The sequence below is a fragment of the Apis dorsata genome, unplaced genomic scaffold (assembly GCF_000469605.1).
Source record: "Apis dorsata unplaced genomic scaffold, Apis dorsata 1.3 scaffold_52, whole genome shotgun sequence".
Lineage (NCBI taxonomy): Eukaryota > Metazoa > Arthropoda > Insecta > Hymenoptera > Apidae > Apis > Apis dorsata.
In genome coordinates, this window is record NW_006263353.1 from 2,338,044 (window position 1) to 2,359,898 (window position 21,855).

Here is a 21,855-nt window from a genome sequence, read left to right on the forward strand (position 1 = left end):
CAAGTGATTGTGTAAAATATAATATATTATTCAGTATTAACATAAAAAAGAAATATCATTGTATAACTTTATATTTTTTGGTTTCACATTCCAATATAAAATTTTCATCTATAGAAATATTATACTCAATTAAAAGAAAAAAAAATAAACGTTATTTGATGTTGATAAAAATGTTTAATCTTTTATGCAGAGATTGTTCAATCCATATTTTATAAATGTATCTTTGTTGTTTTAATATTGTAAAAATAATATATTTGTCTCAAATAAATATGTAAAACATACCATAAATGTACCTATGGTAAAATATTTTATTTGTTTTGTTATTAATGTAATTATTATATTGAATGAATATAAATAATAATAAAATACATCTACATAAAATATATATATAAATATTATATATAAACAAAAATTTTTTATATTCCAATAATTGATATCTAGTAATTCAGCATACATAATCCTAACAATAACTAATGTTTTATATATATATTTTACGTATCTATCTTATTTTTTACATATTCGAATTATATAATTTATTTTTGTAAACAAATTGCATTATTATATTACATATATCATCATTTTTTCATATTTTTGTTTTGTTTTGTTATATTAAGGATGTAATTCAATAATCCAACATTATCAAAGTTCTTAGGATTATTGAAATTCTAATATAAAATATTAAGTATAAAGCACATATTTAAATATATTTATGTTCAATATATATTTTTTATTATTTTACAAGAGAATAGAATGAGTCAAGAAAATATGATTATAACATCTTATAAACTATATATGTTCATTTTGTGCAAAACATCTTGTTATATATTTTCAGAATTTGTGTTTTTTTTAATGAATTAAAAATATTTTATAATTAATGGTCAGGTTTTAGCTGCTAATTGATGAACTGCTAATTGAACACGTAATTCTATACAAGCATCTTTTTCTTCTATAATACTGCGAATTAAAGTAGTCATTTTTTTCTAAAATAAAAATACAAGTAGAATATTAATTTAAAATTTATAGATTAAATTATAAATTTGTATAAATACCTCAAGTAACTGATTTTCTTTAACTAATTGTATCATAGCTGTCATCTCTGCTTCATTCGGCGAATGTGCTCGTTCTTTTGGTTTTTTCTTTTCAGGACCACGTTCTATTAACATTTCCATTAACCGTTTAATTTCGTTCTTTTCTTGATTTATTCGCGATTTTAGTAATGCTTGCATATTCAATAATTCTTCATAAATTAAACTCTCTCTTAATTTGTCAATAGCATTTTCATGTTCAAGTTCTATTGCTGAAACTGAAATAAATGTAATAAAAATGATATCGTAATGATATCATGAATTGATTTTAATTATTATTCATACCATTTTCATTTGTTACGGATGAAATATTTTCTTGTTCATTAAATTGTGGTATAATTGTAGATATCTCGGTAGAATCAACAATATCTTTATCATGTGCATTTCGTTCATTTTGAATAATATTTATATTGGTTATATTGGTTGATTCTTTATTGTCTTCTAGAATATGTGCTTTACTATCCTTTTTCAATGTTAATGTAGATATTGATTGAGTTTCCGGTTTTGCATAGTCTATATCTTCTTCTTCTGTTTTTGTTTTTTGTATATTTAATTCTACTGCAATTTCATCATTTGATTTTACTTCTTCATCTAAACTTTTTTGCGCACCTTCCATCTTTTGAACCGTTTTATATTTTCTCTAAAGAGAAAAAAATTGATGTTATATTTTGCAATTTTTATTGATATTTTTAAATAAAAAAATAAATATTAAAATAGAACCTTCAATTGCGTTATCATACGTTGCACTTCCCATAATTGTTCTTCGCGTAATTTTGTAACAAAACCTGCATTCATTTGCATGTGTATTTGCGAAAGTAATGATTCTTGCTTAGATAATTCAGCTGCTATGCTTTCTACAGAATCTGGAAGATTAATACTACCAGATGAAAGTGGCGGCACATATTTCGTTAATTTTACATTTGGAAAAAGAGCTTTGCAATGAAACAATAAAGCTAATAATAATCTATGACTCATTTGTAATACGGGACTTAATGTCATTGAAATGGTTTGAGCATTCATTTTAGTAGTTTTTTCCTGAAATGTTAATATGAAATATTATATTTTATGTAAGAAATATATATATATATATGTATATATATATATAAAACGGTAATATTTTTTCAACATACTCGTATTGTGACATGATCTAAATGTAATATAATCCATGCTAAAAGAACATTATTACATTTAGGAAGCTGCTGAGTTAAATGTAATAATTGTGCTTCTCTTTGAGCAACATCTTTTGTAGATGCTGCTTGTTCAAATCTAGATATCATTTCACTGCTTTCTAAGACTGGCTCTGGCAGTTCCCTATATTATTAAAACTTTAATCTTGTAATATTTCATTTTAAAATATTTATTAGTATATATATATATATTATTTAATATAGTGATATACAAACCTAAGAAATAATATTAATAAACTTGTAGCTACTGTAGGTTCAAATTCAAATAAATTTACAAATTCCCTATGATTATATAACTTTTTTAAATGCTGAACTTTTGATTTCACTCCTGGAACTTTATATAGACCTTCTATATTCATTCCATGTTCTTCTATAAAGTCAATGCAATCTCTCACAACTAAAGGTAAATCAATGCCATCATGACAACGACTTCTTTCCACTGCTAAATGCAGACTAACACCAAATACTGGTTGCCCCTCTAGATAGATAATTATTCAGAAATTTAATTCTATACTAATACTATCAAATAATTTTATATCATACATTTTACCTCCAATATCTAACCCATCCTCTGCATTGTGTTTTCCTTTTTTACGATCTTTAAATTTTTGTTTTGTTTTATCTTTGTCTTTTTCTTTACGTTTTTCTTTCTCTATATCTTTTTCATCCTTATCTTTTTTCTTTTTATCTTTCTCCTTTTCACTATCTTTTTCTTTACCCTCTTTTTCTCTGGATTTTTCACGTTTTTCTTTCTTTGATGGAAACTTGAAAGCTTTAGTCTTTTTTGATTTTGAAGGACTTCTGTGAGTTAAATCATATGCTAATTCAAGTAATAAATATAATAATTGTATACAATATATGAAAAGATATTTGTTTAATATATTATAAAATATAACTTTTATATATACTTTTAGATTTTAATATAATTATTCATTTTTTATTATATATTTTATTGTATATATAGAAGTAATACTTTCACAATAAAATATATATTCATAATAGAAATAAGAATTAAAATGATTAACAATATAAAATCATAAATATTTGTGATAAGTTTATTTTCCATTTTAAAATGACTATTTTTAAATATTTTTAAAATATTAATAGATACTACTAAACATTTTAATCAATACAACTAATTTTAAATTAATAAGTTAAGTAATTAATATATCAGTGCTAACAATATATAAAAATTAAAATTACTTGATAATATTTATATATCTATATTCTTTATTACAAAAAATATTAATTAAACATAAAAATATTGTAAACATAAAATAAATAATTTAATATGAACTTAATTTTTATTTTAAAAATAAAAAATATATATAAAATAATTTATAAAAGTTATTAAATAAATGAATGTTTATAACTTATAAAACTTATAAAAAATTATATAAAAAAAACATACTTTGTTTCCTGATCTTCATCAGGTGAACTTTCTCCTTCTAAAGTGGCATATCCTCGATCTTTTCGATCTTTTTTTTCTTTTCGTTTACCACCAAGGAGTTCCTTTTTAGAATGTTTCTCATGTCCACCTTCATCACTAACTAAAAATATATAAATATAATATATAAAATATATAAATATAATTACTAACTATTTTTATAAATATAAATACAATATTTTAAATAGTTAATTAGAAAATATTTGAGAAAATAATTTATAATTTGATTTATGATTTCTATAATATGTATAACCTCTTTCTTAAAATAACTATTATGCAAAAGAAATTAGATAATTTGATTATTGATAATACGTACAATCGCTCTCGTTACTTTTTTTAGCTGATTCTGATGCATATAATCCAGGAAATTCTTTTTCTACATCTGGACTTTCGAAATCCATCCTTCTTGGCTTGTTACAATATTTTAACAGGCTTAAAAATCTTGATACCAAACTATCGATATTTCATTCGAGCTTTTCTCGATTGTCAAAAATTATTCGACCTTCAGATCGATTATCTATATTTGAATTCTTATACGCGACATATATTTTTAATTCATATCGCGTATTTCGGAAGGCATCCATGGTTTAAAAACATGACCATCAGCTTCTTTACTAGCCATATAAGTGAAATATGCTTGTTTAAATGATATCGAAGGAAATTTTCCATATTCCATTGAATTCCACATTGATCGTCCATATAAAACGCGTTCTTTACGAACTTGACTATAAAACATAGCTTTTTTCATTGCAATCTATAAATGAATAAAATTATAATTGTATAATTAAAATAATAATCTAATTGAAATTTTTTTGTATTTATTGTTTAAAAAAACCTTTTTTTTTATTTCTTGTGCATCATCGAAAGTTAAATTCCTAAGTTGAATTTTTGTCATTTTTAATAATGGAGTTCGAACTTCAGATTTAGCGGTTATTGTATCTAACTTGTTCCATAAGTTAATACTCTTACGTAATAATTTCTCTAAAAATATTACATTGTAAATAATAATTTATATATCGAATATTGTGTATATAAAAATAAATTTGACTTACTCTTTTCTTTATCAGTAACAACTATTCCTTTTCTATACATTAACCAATATTGCAATTGTGGCATTAAAAAACTTTTTGGTAGTTTTGCAAATAGAAATCCTTCTGCTGCCATTTTTTTTAATTCAATCTGACCATTAAGAATTTCAGAAATTTCTACATTTAATCCAAATAAATAGAAAACATAAACAAAAAAATATCTTTTACCTTCACTATGGCCATTAAGTAATTTTTGGAATCATCAAAATCTTCTTCATTTTCTTTATCCGATATATTTACATTTTCTATATTTGATTCGGTAGGATTATTTTGTAATTTTTGAGAAATGTTTAAACGTTTTTGTTCAATTTTATCAGTTTTAATGTCTTTATTATCCGAAATTTTTATTTTACTTCCGAAATCTTTTTGTACTATTATATTTGTATTTTTATTTTTCTTGGATGAGCTTTTTGTTTTAATTTCGGAGGATTTTTTTATTGACATATTTTTAATCTCTGTTTTATCCTGAGTATAATCAATATTTGATTTAACATGATGCTTAGTATTTTGAGAAATATTTGTTAATTTGCTCTTAGCATCAATAGGTTTTTGTAAAGAGGAAGCTATATTGTGATTATCATCCTGCTTAAATTTTGTTTCATTTTCTCTAATATTTTCATCATTTTCTATATTAAAATTTTGACCACATGTGTCTTTGCAGCTATGCTCATCATGCGTATGATAGACTGGCTGAGGAGCGTAAATTTCTCTAAATGCTTCTTTTACGGCTTCTTGTCTCTTTTTTTTTTCAGCAAGTAAAATTTCTTCAGGTTTTGGCAATGGTCCAGGCGGAATATTTGTAGGAGACCAATGACGATGTAAACAAACACATGGTATTTCATGTTGGCTTGGTTCAGGTGTTTGAATAGGAGTAGCCATATGAATACCACCTACTACTTGCTTAGGTGGTAAATAAGAATAGTTTTCGGCAACGCCAGTTATACAATATTTAATATCGTCAACATATTCATCCTCTCTTGGAATTCTTTTTACGTCTGATATCATTAATTTTGTATTTGGCACTAATGGTTTTGAAATATCTGCGACATTTATATAAGGTTGTTTTTTCAAAGTCTTTAATCGTTTTTGACGCTCCTTCCATTTCAATTTTTGTTCCCTATGTTCAAGTATTTTTCTTTCATATTTACATTCACAAACTGGTCGTTTTGTTTTAAGTTTACGATGCGGTATAGGACAACCCACTTTATTAAATTTGGCACATTTAAGCCAACAAGGTAAATTATCTTTACATCGTGTAAAATATTCTGATAAACTTACATCTTTAAGTGCTAGATTCCAACGTTCTTTTGGTGATTTCGCATTTATTAATGTTTCTCTAGTCTTGTCAAGTTCTTTCATCAATTGAATTTTTTCCTCATCTTCTTTTGTGGCTTGAATACCATATGTATCTATATATCGACTACAACCACAAGATTCTTTATTTTTTGAAACTTCCGATATTTTAGGTGTACTATATTGTTCGAAAAATTTTAGGTTTTGATCTTTACGTTGAGTAAGACACATATCATAAGGGGAATCATAAAGATCATATTCAGGTACATATTCGTCACTTCTACGGGGACTCGGTGGTGGGGTATAATAAATGACACCATCTATAACTTGCATCTTTTTGTCTTCTACTTCTTTTTTTTTTTTTAATAATTTTTTTTCTTCATCATCTTTTTTTCCACCTATATTTCCTCCAATATTATATAATAATATTTTTTTTTTCGCTCTATTTTCCCGACAAATACATGGTTTTCCTCCTGGTCTTACTGGTACTGTTTCTGGAGGATAGTCTGGTTCACTGAGATATACTAAAGTTTTTTTAGTTGGCAATTTTTGCTCTGATTTTGTCCTCCATCCACAAGGACCTTTACTTGGTAATTGTATATCTGCATCTGTTTCATCTTGTGTATCAATTACAGGTTCTATATCATAGTCATATTCTAATTGACATTTTGCTGGGGGTTCATCTGGGATATCCACTGGTTTAACATCATAAGGATAGAGTTCAGAAGATTTTAACATATTTTTCAATTCATATATCTTATTTTTATAAGTTGTTTCAGGATCTATATCCTGATCAATATATATATCTTTCTTTTTATCTCGTCTTACCGATTTTAAATTTGATTGTTTATTTGATTTTTTTTTCTTTATTTGTTTGTTTTTATTTGCTAATAAAATTGGCTTATTTGATTTATTCGAATTTTTGTTTTTCTTGTCTTGTTTATAATTTGTTGCATTATGTATCTTTTGTTGAAATGTTTTGTTAAATTGATCATCATGTATTAAAGATATTTCTTTATTAGATATAGGTTTTTTAGGATTTTCGTTTTGTTTTTCTAAATATTTCGAAGATGAAGGATTTTTATTCGTTTTTTGATTGTGTTTATTATTTGATTTTGAAAGATTTTGATCTTTTGTTTTATCCTTTTTCATACTAATTTGTAATACTTTATCATTCATTTTTTTAGTTTTTACGCTTGAAATTGATTTTTTATCAAGTGTTTTTGTTTCATTTTTTTCTTCGCTTTTAAATTTTCCTCGACTTTGTTTTTCCGCAATTTGAGATATAGAAATTTTTTCTTTTTTCGAACTTTGAGATTTACTTACTTTTTCACTTTTAAATTTTTCTCGATCACTTTGTTTTTCGTCAATTTGAGATATACTTTTCGAAATTTTTTCTTTTTTCAAACTTTGAGATTTACTTACTTTTTCGCTTTTAAATTTTTCTTGATCATGTTTTTCCTCAATTTGAGATATACTTTTCGTAGGAATTTTTTCTTTTTTGTCTTTTAGAAAAATTTTTTTTAAATTTTCTTTTTTAGTATCTAATTTAGAATTTTTCTCTAATGCAACTTTTTCAGTTTCATCTACTAATATTTTAGATTGTACGGGCGTTGCTGGTGGTTTTGGAGAACTAAGCTTTAATAATGTTTTAAAATCAGTTTCAGATTCTTTTTCTGTTGGTGCTGTACGAAATATATTCCATGGATCATCATAACCATGATAAGTGGGATCAGGAATAAATTTTTTAACTTTCTTTTCCACAACCTTTTCTTTTTTTCTAATTTCTATGGATTGCGGACTCATATAACATTTCTCGTCACGTTTCTTTTCTTTTTCTTTTTTGACAGGAGGTGGTGCTTCCTTTAATACTTCTTCTTCTTCTTCAACTTCTTCCTCTTCTCCTGCTAGTTCTTCTTCTATAACTATGTCCCGTTTTGGTATTCGTGTTCCAAAAGGACCTTCACAAACAGCTTGACCAGGTTTTGTTCCACATGGAGGACTCTAAACAATAATATGATTTTATTATATATTGTAATATTATTAATTATAATTTTTTATCATTATTTCTTATAATTATAATTATAATTTCTTATAATTATAATTAAATTAATTTATAACACTTATATAAATATAATTATAATTAAATTAATTCATAAACATAAAACGTACTCTTAATATTTCTTTTCGTAATTTTTCTTGTTCTGCTAATTCTTCTGGTGTTAAAGTATGCAAAGTACCCCAAGGTGCTCCACAAATACCCATACCATGTTCATCTCCACATGGTTGAAAATCTGCAATACTATACATTTTCTTTTCCTCTGGAGCTTCGGTTTTTTGCTTTTCTTTTCTTTCAGCTTTTTTTTGTAATCTAATTATTTCATTAATAAATGGACTTCTTCTACATGATTTATCACCGGGATATTTCTTACAAGAATATGCAGGAAATTCTTGGGGTCTAAATTTTTGTCCAAAGCATAATCCATCTTCTTTTGTCCATGGTATATTATCATGACTCAAAGTTGAAGTCAAACCTTTATTAAACATTTGTTGAATTGCACATATGCAAGGCGGAACATTTCTTGGTGGCCTAGGTGGATGTGGCTCTACAACTCGTCCAGGTACGCGTATTAAATCCTCCTGAGCACCAGTAATATAATATTGCGTTTTACCTGTTTCAGTTGTAATACCATTTATTATTAAACTTGTTTTAAGAACATCTTCTGAAGCTATAACTTCTAATAAGTTTACAGTTGATTCTGGAGGAGTTGGTGCAGGAGAATGCATTGCCATTGATCCTACAATATATTTATTTTTATTATCATCTTCAGCTATAGTATCTATTACAAAATAAGGTGCTTTCGTTTCTTTTGTTCTAAAATACGATTTTCTAGTTTGTCTACAAGAACAACAGCTATCACAGCTTGGTCCTGGAAATACTACTTTCGTTATAGCTTCTATATTTTTTATCATTTTATTTGCCTCTCTTTCTACTTTTCGAAATTCTTCATCTACATTTTGCAACCATTCTTGCCAATGACGAGATAAATTCTTTCTACCACTTGGATAAATCTTTTTAGGTCCATCTCCAAGTTTCAATACTGCAAAAAATCTTTCATCGCTATTAGAAGGTACTACATTTGCAACTCCAGTCATTTCATATGTTACAGGACAAGTTGGTGGTTCATCAGAAGCACCAGCTATTATATAATGTGCATGTTTTTCATCAAGCCAAGATTTTTTATTTGGTTGTGGTGGTTGTAAAATTCCACATATTTTATATTCTATCGGTCCTGGTTTCTCAGAAATTCCATTGATTGTAAAATCAAATAATGTATTTTCATACAAAGGTGGAACATTAAGGCCACCAAATTTTTGTGAATCATTTTGTATTTTTTGCATATTTATTGGAGAATTTATTATTTTTTTTAATTTTTCATCTTCATTATTTTCATTATAAAAGTTTGATTCATTTTTAAAAGTTTGATCTTGATGTAATTCAACAGAATTTATGTCATGAATAATATTACTCTTTTTTTTATCTTCTTGTTTTTTATTAATTTTAACAATACTTCTTTCTTTTTGGGAATTTGATTTTGTTTTAGAAACATTTTTTTTTTTTGTCATATGAACAGGGGGAAAATTATTTTTAATATGAATTAATTGACTATTTTCAGGATTGTTTTGTACTTTATTGTGTTTAATTTCTTTGTAATAAGGATTGGTTATTACATTTTTTATATTTAAAATACATTCTTTAGGAGGTAATATTACGTTTGGCAATGGCGTTAATTTACGTTGTTCTTGCCAATCTTGTAAATGATTATAAAATGTACTCCAATCTGGTCCCATAAAAAGTTCTTCTTCATAGGGCGATTTCATTTTCTGTCTTATTGATACTACTGGCGCAGTAGCTATATAAATAATATATAATAAAATAATAAATTAATAATAATATTATAAATATATTAAAAATAATAAATTAATACATAATAAAATATTAAATTAATAATATATATGAATAATTTAATGAGAAATATAAATAAATTATATGAACAAATTAATAAGAAAATATTACGTTTTGGATATAATTTTGGCATTGTTATAGGCGGCAAACGTTTATGTAGTTCTATAACAGTTTCTGGTAAAGTTAAAAATGCAATAGCTGATAAGATTATTCTTTCGTTACAATCATAAAATTTTTCTAAAATTTAAAAATAGAATTAATATAAAGATATAAAATACAAAAAAATAAATTAAAAGTATAGACACAGCATACTATATCCTTCTTCTTCAAAATAATTTCCTGTTAATATTTTATAAACTTCTCTTAAAAATTCGATTACATTACAATTAGAAGATTCTTGCAATTTCTTAATAGCATCTGATGTTAGTGTGAAAAATGTAGATACGATTCCAATTGATATAAGTGTTCTTTGAGTACGTCCTGTTACCATTTCTTCACAATCTTTATGCATTATACATTGTAACATTCTTAAATTTTTTATCTATAAATTAATATATATATAAATAAATTTGAAAATATTTTAATCAAGATTTAATATTATATTTAATTGATAAAGAATAAAAATTATACTTGATTAATAGAAAAATCTTGATACCATCGAGGATACATATCTGTTTCCTTTTTCATCATAAGCATTACTAAAAAAAAATTATGAAGTTTTTAGGTTTTAGGTTTTATTGTACTAATTATAGAAATAATAATTAAATTAAAATTTACTTTTCTTTTTTCCAATTTTAGTATTTTTATCCATTTCTTCGTTATATTTTCTTATTTTTTGTTCCCAAAATATATCTTTTGCTGAATTAATTTCATCTTCTAGATACCATTGCATTGGTCCTTGAAGACGATATGCAAGTTTTTCATCGTGTAAGTCTTCAAAACCATTAGATTTATTAAATGGTCTTTTTTTTTCATATAATCTTTTTAAACCTTTCATATTTTGTAAACTTTGTTTATTTCTTTTATAATTTTTACGTTTATAATCTCCAACATCTATATATTTGGCTTTCTTTTTTAAAGCATTTTCATGATCTATATAATCAGTGAATTCTGTTCGAAATTTAAAAGTTGGACTTTCATGTATTGCATGTAAAGATATCAATGAAGATTTATATGATTTTAGTTTATCATATTTTGTTAATGGATCAACATCATCAATTGAACAACAAAAGCCATATGGTTTTATAATCATCTTTTTTTCAGGAACTTTTCTATTAAGAAAAAAGTAATATAGTTAGTATAAAATAAAATTTTTGTTAAAATGTTTTATACATACCTCCTACGGTGTCTGAGTGTTTTTGATTTTAAAGAAACTTTAGACATTCTGGCCAAATGAAGCAAAGATGAATGATAAATAAAATGTATATAGTTTAGTTTTCCAGTTCCATTTAAGTTGTGTTATTATTATACTTGTAAATTTATGAGGTGTATGAGGGATGAAAAATGGTTATTGGTTTGGTATTTGATGTTTCTATTAATTTAGAATGAATATATCTACAGTTATAATATATATATATATATATATAATTGAAATTTTATTATGATTAAATTTGTATATGTAATTTTTAAATTTATTTCATATGTTATATACAGTATAACAAAATTTAATCAATTAGTTAATTTATTAATATAAAAAAAATAATATTTTGTAATAATTAAAAATACACTTAATAATTATTTTGTGTATTTTTTATAAAAAATAAAAACGAAAATTATAATTATTATATAGCATGAAATATATGCAGATTATTATCATTCATATTATCAATTTGCCATATATTTTATAGATAATTAATGTTTAATATTTTTATTATAATAATAATTTTTTATTTATTCATAGTATTTATTTTATTCAATAAATATTATATAAAAATTTTTATTTTTTAAACATTGTTTTACCTAGATGGCGCTAAGATGTTGTTCATATATGTTTCAGTAGAATATCTTGATTTACTAAATTAATGTTTTGATGTGTCTAATGTTGCTTGCAGTTAATTAAAATTTGTATTAATAAAATTTGTATTGTGAATGAAAATTATTGATAAAAGTTAAAATAATATTTTAAATTTATTTTTCTATCTTTTGGTAAGTTTATTATATTTCTACCTTAAAAATTCTTAGATAATTATTAATTAATAATAGTGTTACAATCGGAAAATATTTAGGTTAATTCTTTTTAAATAATTTATTAATTCATATCATTAATCTATATTGCAGTTAATTTATTGTTTCATTTATAGATCTCTAAAGATTTATAGAATTCATTATTGAAAGTATCTTTGATATTTTTAAAAATATTTTAATATATTGCAATAAATGTTTCTAGAATACTTTTGAATACTTTTCTTCCTATGATTAGACATAATATGGTACGAGGTGGTCGAGGTGGAATGATTAGAGGAGGTCGTGGTGGTATGGGACGTGGAATGGGATTTCCTAGAAAACAATTCCTTCCACGTCATCCATTTGACTATACTTTATGCGAAGCTGCATTTCCGCGTGTTAAATCAGCGCCAGATGAGTCAGATTTTCAAATGGCACTTTTAAAAAAGAATACAGACATGTGTCCTACACCAAAGGAACAAACTTCTATTTTAAATTTAGTAACTAAATTACAGAGTGTACTTGACAATTTAATAGTTGCTCCAGGCAGTTTTGAAGCTTGTGTAAATATAAATTTCTTTTATAATTTTTAATTGTACAGGTTATATTTCTTATTTATTAATGATAATTATTATTTAGCAATTAGAAGAAGTGAGACAAGTAGGTAGCTTTAAAAAAGGAACTATGATCAAAGGCCATAATGTAGCTGATATTGTTGTGATCCTCAAAACATTACCTACTAAAACAGCTGTGGAAGCACTTGGTACAAAAGTTAATAATGATTTAAAAACTGTTAATCCCAAAGAAATATTTAGACTTACTCATACAGAGCGTGGTTTTGATATTGCTAATAATGAAGCTACAGTACGTGTACTGATTACCACTTTACATCAGAATTTAAGAAAATTAGAATCTGACCAGCATTTAGATGTAAAAATATGTCAAGGTCATCTTGCTGCAATTAGACATTCCCGATGGTTTGAAGAAAATGCTCATCATTCCAGTATAAAAGTTTTAATAAGATTACTTAGAGATTTGAGAAGTAGATTTGAAGGTTTAGAGCCATTATCTCCTTGGATGTTAGATTTATTAGCACACAATGCTATAATGAATAATCCCAGTAGACAAGCATTGCCAATAAATCAAGCATATAAAAGAGTACTTCAATTACTTGCTTCTGGACTCTTCCTTCCAGGATCTGCTGGTAAAAATTATTATATCTTAATGTAATAATATTTTATAAATAAATTTTATATAATATTATATAATATTTGTCATGATTTTATTAAGGTATTTCTGATCCATGCGAGGGTGGTAATATACGTGTACACACAGCCATGACATTAGAACAACAAGATTTGGTATGTCTCACAGCTCAAACATTATTACGTGTCTTGGGTCATGGAGGCTATAGACCATTACTTGAGGGTACCAATAAACTTGCTGTAGAAATGAGTGTGTGGGCAGGTGGTGTTGTTGCTAGTCCTTTAGACAAGGTATACGAACCTCCTACAGAACAAGAACAACAAGAAGATATGGAAGAAAGCAATGAAGAAATGATAACAGAAAGTGCTTAACTTTTTTTATTTAACATAATTATGTTTTCATTCATAGTCCTATGAAATGTCGAGAATTTTGTACTATTTTCTATAATTTTATTGATAATCTTGAGTATCTGATACAAAAATTGATGTATTTAGTATTATACACAAATTTCAAAAATGTATGATTTTTTATTAGCAATAATATATTAACTAATGTCAATGTTTTTACATAATGATATTATGTGTGAATTTGTACGTAATATCTCGAATAAAGTCTGAATTATATGTATATATTAGTGGTAAAATATATAATTCAATTCTATATTATTTTCCAAATTTCCGGAAAAATACATATTTTATTAATTAAAGATTTAAAATATTTTGCTAATTTGATTATTCAAATCGTAAATCGAGTGTCAAATCAAGATTTCTAATTTCGTGTACTTGGCAGTATTAAATATTTTAATAAAATTGAATGAAAAATTCAAATACATGTTTGATTCTATCGCAAACAAGGATCATTTTCTGGAGTTCGATTGATGCGAGCACAGCTTATTGATCGACTGTTAGCACGAATCGGTACTTTGAAGAGTTTTCCTTGTGGCATACAAATGCAAACTTTATATTGTTCATGACCAGATGGATTTTGTAAAAACAATGGTGTTATTGGTATATTTTTTGTATCAATAGAAACACCGTCTTTAGCATCAAGGATAATGCTTCCATTAACACTTTTTAAAAAAATATCTGTATCTGCGCTCCAGATGATATTTTTGCTTTCTATACTGGCACCTTCTGCTCCTTGCATAGAAATTTGATCGTCGGAATTTACAATGAGACTTTCATTAACTGGTGATGTGATTCTATGCGTTTCTGCAATTTTCACATCAATTTTTTCCACTCCAACAGGCAAACCGAAATTTGGAAAATCAGTAGTAAAGTAAATAATCCCAGTTTTAAAATCTTTTACTTCGAAAGATTCTATTTTTGATATAGTGGTACCATTTGATAAAATCATCATTTTAGCGCGTGTTTCTTCGTATGATCGTTGATTATTTACATCTATTTGTACACCTGCTTCGTCACCAGAGATTTCCATTGGTTCATCTCCGTAACTTTGACAAACTCCTGATTGCAAGCATATCTATATATATGAATATATTATCTATATAATTATATAAAAATATTTCTGAAATATTTTAATATCTGACCTTATCTAAGTCAGTTTTTCCATAAAATTTTACAAGATTTTCATCGGGTATCATTTCCATCGCTTCCATCCCTTGATTGATTCGCAAAACAGCAATCACGGTAATATTGAGGAAGAGATTGCATAATCCAATTATTGCTAGAATAAAAGTTAAGGTCCATAGACAATAGCGTCTTTTAGCTAATTTTTTGTTAGATGCTGACATGATGTGAGATGATACAATTGTTCGATTAACGTTCTCGCAACTAAAATAATGATTGTTATTATAATAAATATTACAGATTCGATTATTAATATGAAATTTTTATTACACCTTATATGAACACTACTGCAACTATTTTGACGAATACAGCTTTTAATTAACGGTCCGTCACTATTGGATAAATTATCCTCAGCTTTTGATATTGAGGGTGATCCAGTATCATTTCCACATGCGTCGAGAATGGCAGACATTGAATCACTGTGCAAGTGTCAATAATGTAAAATCATATGAATTTTTAACTGATGAATATTTTTCTCTTAAATTGATAATATTGATGCTATTTATATTCAAGTTATAAGTTAAGTACAAGAACAATTAGTTTTTAATTTTAGTAATATATTTATATTGTATGTTGGATTTTTCATTATTCATTTTATGCACTTTTGCATTATATAAAACAATCAATCTATGAAACGATTCTTACCTCGAGAGCAATTGCTTCTAGACAAATGAAAATAGATGATCACTTGATTTTTAACTGCACACGTACACAGTGTAACGAAAACTAAGTAAACTCTACCAATTGGCGCTTGCGCGTCTTTTCGCATCAATGCAAAATATTATCCAAAGCTTTTGCCTTAAATACTTATATCAAAATTAATAAAAATCAAATATTCAGTAAATTTTAAAATGTATTTATTAAAAATTCTCGTTACAATCTATCTAATTTTTTACAATCTAATACATGATATTTTTAAGAAAAATTGAGCATAAAATTATATGTTCTTTTTAGTTTTTAGACAATCCGGCCAAATTATATCTTCTATACATGGAATATAATAATAAACACGAACATATATACCAGGAATAATGTTACCACAATTTTTCTCTAAATTAGTTATATTGATTAAATTGTACATATTATTTCATTTAAGATAACTAGAAATTCTCCATTATCACCCTATATATATATAATAAATTTAATATTAATTAATACTTCTTCTATATTATTTTTAAAATATATCTGACAAGTATCTTTTCTAAGTTCACCAGTATAAATTTGCCAATTATTCACAATTCCAAACTCGAATCTATTGTCCTTTTCGCTATTAGTGAATATATGATTACATTTCAAATGAGATATCCAATATTTTAACAAATCACTTGATCTTCATCTAAAAAAAATTATTTTATTATTATTTTATTATATTTTATTAATATTAATAGAAAATGAATTTTATTATGAATTTACTCGATTCATCCCTATTCCATTGCATAGCTTTATCATTAATACCAATATCTGATAAGGAATGTGTAAACAACAACATTTTCTGATTAAATATTATATTTTGTTCTAGTTTAAGGAGCACGATGTTGTGACATTCAGATGGTGGTTTATATGAAATCTTATTCTGTCAATAATTCAAAAATTAATTGCATCTTATCATTATCTGATTTCTTTAAATTATCTAATCGTATCCAAATTGCATTTCTCCTGCAAAAAATTATTTTTAATTAGACATATTATATTATGCAAGTTCATTCAAATACATTAGAGAAACAAACATATTTATCGAGTTTATTTAATATAAAAAAAAATTTTATAAATTATCAATATTTAATATTTTTATAAAGAAATATGAATACTATTTATTATACGAATTTATTATACAACAAATATTAATCTAATACTTATTTATTATTAAATAAATGAGATAAATTAATACATATAGGAAATTAATATTTATCATAAATTAATGTATCAAAGAAATAAATGATCAAACTTTAATATCATATTCTACTACTAAGGATAAAGAAATGTTATTTCTGATATCTTTAAAAATTGGAGATCAATATTTTAATATCTATGATGAAATTATAAATTAATATTGATATAAATGGCTAGATAAATCTTTAATAGTTACGATTGTAGATACAGTGTGCTGCAGTTGTGACAAAATTTATTTTGAAATTAGGAAATCACTGCATCGCCAGATAATATCTTCTTCTTTAGAACCGCGAAATCTAATTGCAGTTATAAATGTGAATTCTTCGATTACTGATTTTGTACCATTGATAATAAATTCGAAATACTGTTTCGAATTTCTTCATATTCTAAATAATAATTAATAATTAATAAAATAATTATTATTATGTTTTCTTTTTAAATACTGAATTCTAAAATAAAAAAGAAAATGATCTTAGCTAATAAAAGATATAAAATAGAATAAGATAAAAAAACAATTCTTTTTTAAAAATAATGCTTAAGTAAATGTCACAATCTTCAAATTTCTATAATATTTATTATAAAATATCTACTTTGTGCTGCTTTGACATCCCAGATTCGGAAAATATAATAATGGTGGTGGTAGTAGTAATAATAGTATCAAGTTTTTCATCGTAACTCTGATTTATATCATATAACGAATTAGTATGTACACGCGTTAAGTTATCAGTCTTAAGAGGAAATTGTACATTTCTTTTTTTTATATTATGTTTCATATGCATTTAATGATTTCTGTTGTAAAGTACAAATATATATATAATATATATAAATTGATATTTTATTTATTTTCTATTGTAGTACGATAAATTTATTTTCTTATTATTAGACTAAAATCATTTTCATTACTCGAATCTTTTATCTTTTTTATTTCAAATATATAAAATATTAAATATTATATTTTCTTAAATCTTTTCTTTACCAATCACACGAAAGAATTATTAGAATTGTTCTAATTTGTTTTATAGCAAAATTCAGTTAAAAAAAATAAGATCAAAATTAACAATATCATTATTGATAATATCAATTATTATAACATTATAGCTTAATGTTTCAAATTCATTTCTATCTTTATTGATTGCTATGTAGTTTCTTTAATTATTGATTTAATATCTTTCTTTATCTGTTCTTTTATAATTTCAATTTTTCCTTAATAATGATTGATTGAATCATAGAAAAAATAAATATGACAAGGTTATCTTATTTTCTTTTTACAAGATTCATTTAACAGATAATTATGCACGAACAGATCTAAAAAATATATGTATATATAATATAAGTTTTTATTCTTGTATCAATATTCTTATAAGTTAATAGTTAATATTAAAATATTCACTATCAATTTGCTTCATTATCAATTGAATTTTATATTACGATATATTTTATTGTATAATAGAATTAATAGAATATTGTATAATAATAGAAATTATTTCTAATATTAAAAATTCAAATAACTGTATACTGCATAATTTTAAATATGTATCCATTTCAGAAAAAAGTATATATGAAAAATTCTATAATAATTTTTAGTAATTTTTATAGCTACGAATATTAAAAATATTTCTATTTTTCGAAAAAGACAAAAAAAAATATTGAAATAAAATATAATCATAAATTACATTGAAATATTATGAGTATATATTTAACATGCATAATTTTGGTTATATAAAATGTACAAATATCTGTATTCTATATAAATATATTTGTAAATCTATAAAAAAATAAAATACATAAATATTACAATTTAATATAAAAATGTATTTATTTTACATTTGTATTATAAATCTGGCCAAACTATATTCTCTATCCATGAAATATAATTATAAACGCGAGTATATATACCAGGAATAATGGTACCGCAAAGCTTCCCTAAACTCGTTACACCGATTAAAGTATACATACAATCGTAATCTCGATTTAAGATGACAAGTGGTCCACCACTATCTCCCTATAATCGCAATAGATATAAATTTTATATTTCTATGTACTATATTATTCTTAAAATATTATTACCTGACAAGTATCTTTTCCAAGTTCACCGGCGCAGATTTGCGAATCTTCTGTGATTCCGAATTTGAGTTTATTGTTTTTCTCATTTCCGATGAATAACTTATTACATTTTGGTTGAGATACCAAACTAATTGTGACTTTTAATAAATCATTTGAACCGCTTTCGTCTTGAAAAAAATTTAAATTAAAATCGAATATTATTTTAGTCAAATAAATAAGATTTTTTTTTAATTATTGTACTTACGCCATTCAACATCTCCCCATCCTGTTGCAGTTGCCTTACCATCAAGGCCACTATCCGGTAAAGAATACGGTAAACAACTGGGTCTTATCCACGCATTGAATTGCACATCACTTTCTAATTTAAGAAGCGCGATATCATGATATTGTGATGGTGGCTTATAATGAGGATTTCTTATTCGCTCAATGACACGAAAATTTTCTGGTTTTGCATAATCATCCGATCTCTCGAGATTTAAATCACCTAATCGTACCCAATTTGCAGTGCTATTCCTATAAAAAGTTATACTTGAATTTATATATTATATTTATATAACGATTACATAATTATTATTTACTAATTTTGCTGTTAATACTAATATTTATAGAACTAACAACTATATAATAATAATAATTTGAATAATAATTTGAATAATAATATTGAAATGAGAATCAAAATATATACAAGTTTCTGTTAAAAGTACAATGTGCAGCGGTTAAAACGAATCTTTCTGAAATTAATGTGCCACCGCATGCCCAAACAATGCCATCTAGTGTGTCAAATCCAATTGCAGCCATATGCGGAAATTCTTTTGCTTCAGCTTTTGTACCACCGACGATAAGTGTACGATCTTTAATGTAACACAAAGATTTATTTACAGGTTTTTTATTGTTTATTAAAGTTGGTGGATATTCGGTCGTGTATACGTATCTACTGTATTCTTCACATTCTGAAATTATTATTATAATGGATTACAACATAAAATTTTTGAAAGAATTTAGAATTTAAAAAATTATACATATATATAAAATACATACTTGCTTTTGTTTTCATCTTTGCAGTAAATGGTAGAAAAGTTGTAATTGCAGTTGTTTTTTTAGTTGTTGTAGTTCTAATTGTAGTTGTAGATATTTTTTTTATGTCTGGACAGCATACAACAGGATCAAAATTAAGATATCCACATATTTTATGTGAACTTAATCCTTTTAATAAATTTTCATAAACTGAAGGACATTGTTGAAGAAGTTTACAAATACCTGGCAAATTGTTATTAGTGATACATGGCTCGTCTGGAAAAGATATTAAATATTAAATAAGAATTATGAATATAAAGAACTATATATATATATGAATATCCATTAACAATGAGTATATAAAAAAAATTTTAATTAACTTTATGATGCAATTCATTGTATTTATTTTTTATTTTCTCTTATTAACTTTTCTCAATTAAGATTCCTAAAATTATTTAAAAAAATATATTTTTATGTATATATATATACATAATATATATATATGTATATATACATATAATATATAAAAAATATATAAAATATAATTTATAAATAAATGTTATTACATCCATTTAACGAAATTTTGTTTTAATATTAATATCTAATCCTCTTTTATATGTATCGGAATATTAGAATTCTGTATTTATAAAACTTTATTGAATCAATAAAAAATTAAATAAAAAATTAATATTTTTCCAAGAATATATTTTCGATAACAACAAAATAAAACTAATCATTTATAAATATAATTTTAAATATCATATTAAATGTCATTAGATTATATTATCATCAATTATATTAGTATTAATATATAACAATCTTTAATTTTTATATCTTTTTATTTATTGTGTATTAAAAAACTACTTCTTTTACCTTCGTCCTGTGTATTGCAAAAAATCGGATTGCATAGAAAATATAAAAACATTATAATCAACATTGTTATTGGTAATAAAAATTATGACGATAATCAACACATGCCTTCACTACTCCGTAAGTTTCTCAACTGCTTCGTATTTCTCTTTACACATCACTTTTGTATATCCCCCCCTTATTTCCAAGATAGTAACTGGTAGGATAAGTGATAAATCTTTTTTTCCTGAAAATGAAATGAATTTCTAAGAAAATAGAAATTAATTAATTAATTAATTATGGATAAATGAAAATTATTCAAGTATCTTGATATCATTAATAGCACCATAATAACACAAAATATTATGTAATAGTACAATATAGATATATAATGGCTCATATTCGAATATTTTTCTATTTTTCAGAATGAATGAAAATAGTTATAGATATCTTACCATTTCTTTATTACTTAATTAAGAACAATTTAAAAATGATTGCAACAAAAATAGATGAAAAATTTAAAAATAATTTGGATTACATTAATATTATAAATTTTTATTAATGTATTATCATAAATATAAAAAAGCATATGTAAAAAAAATATATATAATATATATATACATATAAGTATATATATATTATTATACATTATTCAAGTAAATCATAAGAGTCAAAAGTTTTTTTATTTGATTTTTCCGAAATAATTAGACTTAAAAATTTAAAACCTTTAAAAATATTTCTGCAATAAAATTATTTAAAATAGAATAAAAAAAATTGAGAGATAAGTATAGAATAAATAATTGAAAATAATTGATGATAATAATATGATTAGTTTTACATTAATTTTGATGATGAATGTATTTATATACGTATTTTTGAATCATACTGGGAGTTTCCCGTTATTGCATGAAATTGTATAGCGGAAAATGTATTATCAATATTCCAATCTATTCTAATATAATGATGTATTATTAGAATATAATAATATTTTATATATAAAATGTTTATATTAT

The 21,855-nt window shown here is 24.4% G+C and overlaps 5 protein-coding genes across 7 annotated transcripts; 1 reads left to right on the forward strand and 4 right to left on the reverse strand.

Moving 5' to 3' along the window:
• Positions 1-1,291: 1,291 nt before the first annotated feature.
• Positions 1,292-4,120, reverse strand: LOC102680600 (ralA-binding protein 1). Its single transcript, XM_031514962.1, has 9 exons — positions 4,036-4,120; positions 3,684-3,822; positions 3,015-3,073; positions 2,823-2,870; positions 2,570-2,750; positions 2,216-2,396; positions 1,806-2,120; positions 1,387-1,725; positions 1,292-1,303 (listed from the first exon to the last, which is right to left on the reverse strand). Exons 1-9 carry the CDS (start codon positions 4,118-4,120, stop codon positions 1,292-1,294), a joined length of 1,359 nt encoding a protein of 452 aa, XP_031370822.1.
• On the reverse strand, positions 3,761-11,615 carry LOC102679524. 2 transcript variants are annotated; one of them, XM_031515091.1, is made up of 11 exons: positions 11,404-11,615; positions 10,845-11,338; positions 10,698-10,765; positions 10,380-10,608; positions 10,179-10,304; positions 8,273-10,014; positions 4,976-8,104; positions 4,772-4,898; positions 4,555-4,700; positions 4,036-4,473; positions 3,761-3,822 (listed from the first exon to the last, which is right to left on the reverse strand). In XM_031515091.1, exons 1-10 carry the CDS (start codon positions 11,448-11,450, stop codon positions 4,270-4,272), a joined length of 6,312 nt encoding a protein of 2,103 aa, XP_031370951.1. In that variant the 5' UTR covers positions 11,451-11,615; the 3' UTR covers positions 3,761-3,822; positions 4,036-4,269. The 2 variants fall into 2 exon arrangements, with proteins under 2 accessions (XP_031370951.1, XP_031370952.1); XM_031515092.1 differs by lacking the exons at positions 3,761-3,822; positions 4,555-4,700 and having other exon boundaries at positions 4,318-4,473.
• A 419-nt stretch (positions 11,616-12,034) lies between these two features.
• Positions 12,035-14,085, forward strand: LOC102680367 (interleukin enhancer-binding factor 2 homolog). 2 transcript variants are annotated; one of them, XM_006609274.2, is made up of 4 exons: positions 12,035-12,212; positions 12,487-12,793; positions 12,870-13,434; positions 13,521-14,085. In XM_006609274.2, the coding sequence occupies exons 2-4, from the start codon at positions 12,494-12,496 to the stop codon at positions 13,805-13,807; spliced, it is 1,152 nt and encodes a 383-aa protein (XP_006609337.1). In that variant the 5' UTR covers positions 12,035-12,212; positions 12,487-12,493; the 3' UTR covers positions 13,808-14,085. The 2 variants fall into 2 exon arrangements, with proteins under 2 accessions (XP_006609337.1, XP_006609336.1); XM_006609273.2 differs by lacking the exon at positions 12,035-12,212 and having other exon boundaries at positions 12,468-12,793.
• On the reverse strand, positions 13,872-15,825 carry LOC102680235. The gene is made up of 4 exons (XM_006609272.2): positions 15,671-15,825; positions 15,298-15,444; positions 14,986-15,229; positions 13,872-14,918 (listed from the first exon to the last, which is right to left on the reverse strand). The coding sequence occupies exons 2-4, from the start codon at positions 15,435-15,437 to the stop codon at positions 14,277-14,279; spliced, it is 1,026 nt and encodes a 341-aa protein (XP_006609335.1). The 5' UTR covers positions 15,438-15,444; positions 15,671-15,825; the 3' UTR covers positions 13,872-14,276.
• A 366-nt stretch (positions 15,826-16,191) lies between these two features.
• LOC102680105 (serine protease snake-like) lies at positions 16,192-21,072 on the reverse strand. The gene is made up of 7 exons (XM_006609271.2): positions 20,867-21,072; positions 20,018-20,269; positions 19,665-19,929; positions 19,224-19,492; positions 18,983-19,146; positions 18,740-18,917; positions 16,192-16,361 (listed from the first exon to the last, which is right to left on the reverse strand). The coding sequence occupies exons 1-6, from the start codon at positions 20,928-20,930 to the stop codon at positions 18,747-18,749; spliced, it is 1,185 nt and encodes a 394-aa protein (XP_006609334.1). The 5' UTR covers positions 20,931-21,072; the 3' UTR covers positions 16,192-16,361; positions 18,740-18,746.
• Between the last annotated feature and the right edge of the window lie 783 nt (positions 21,073-21,855).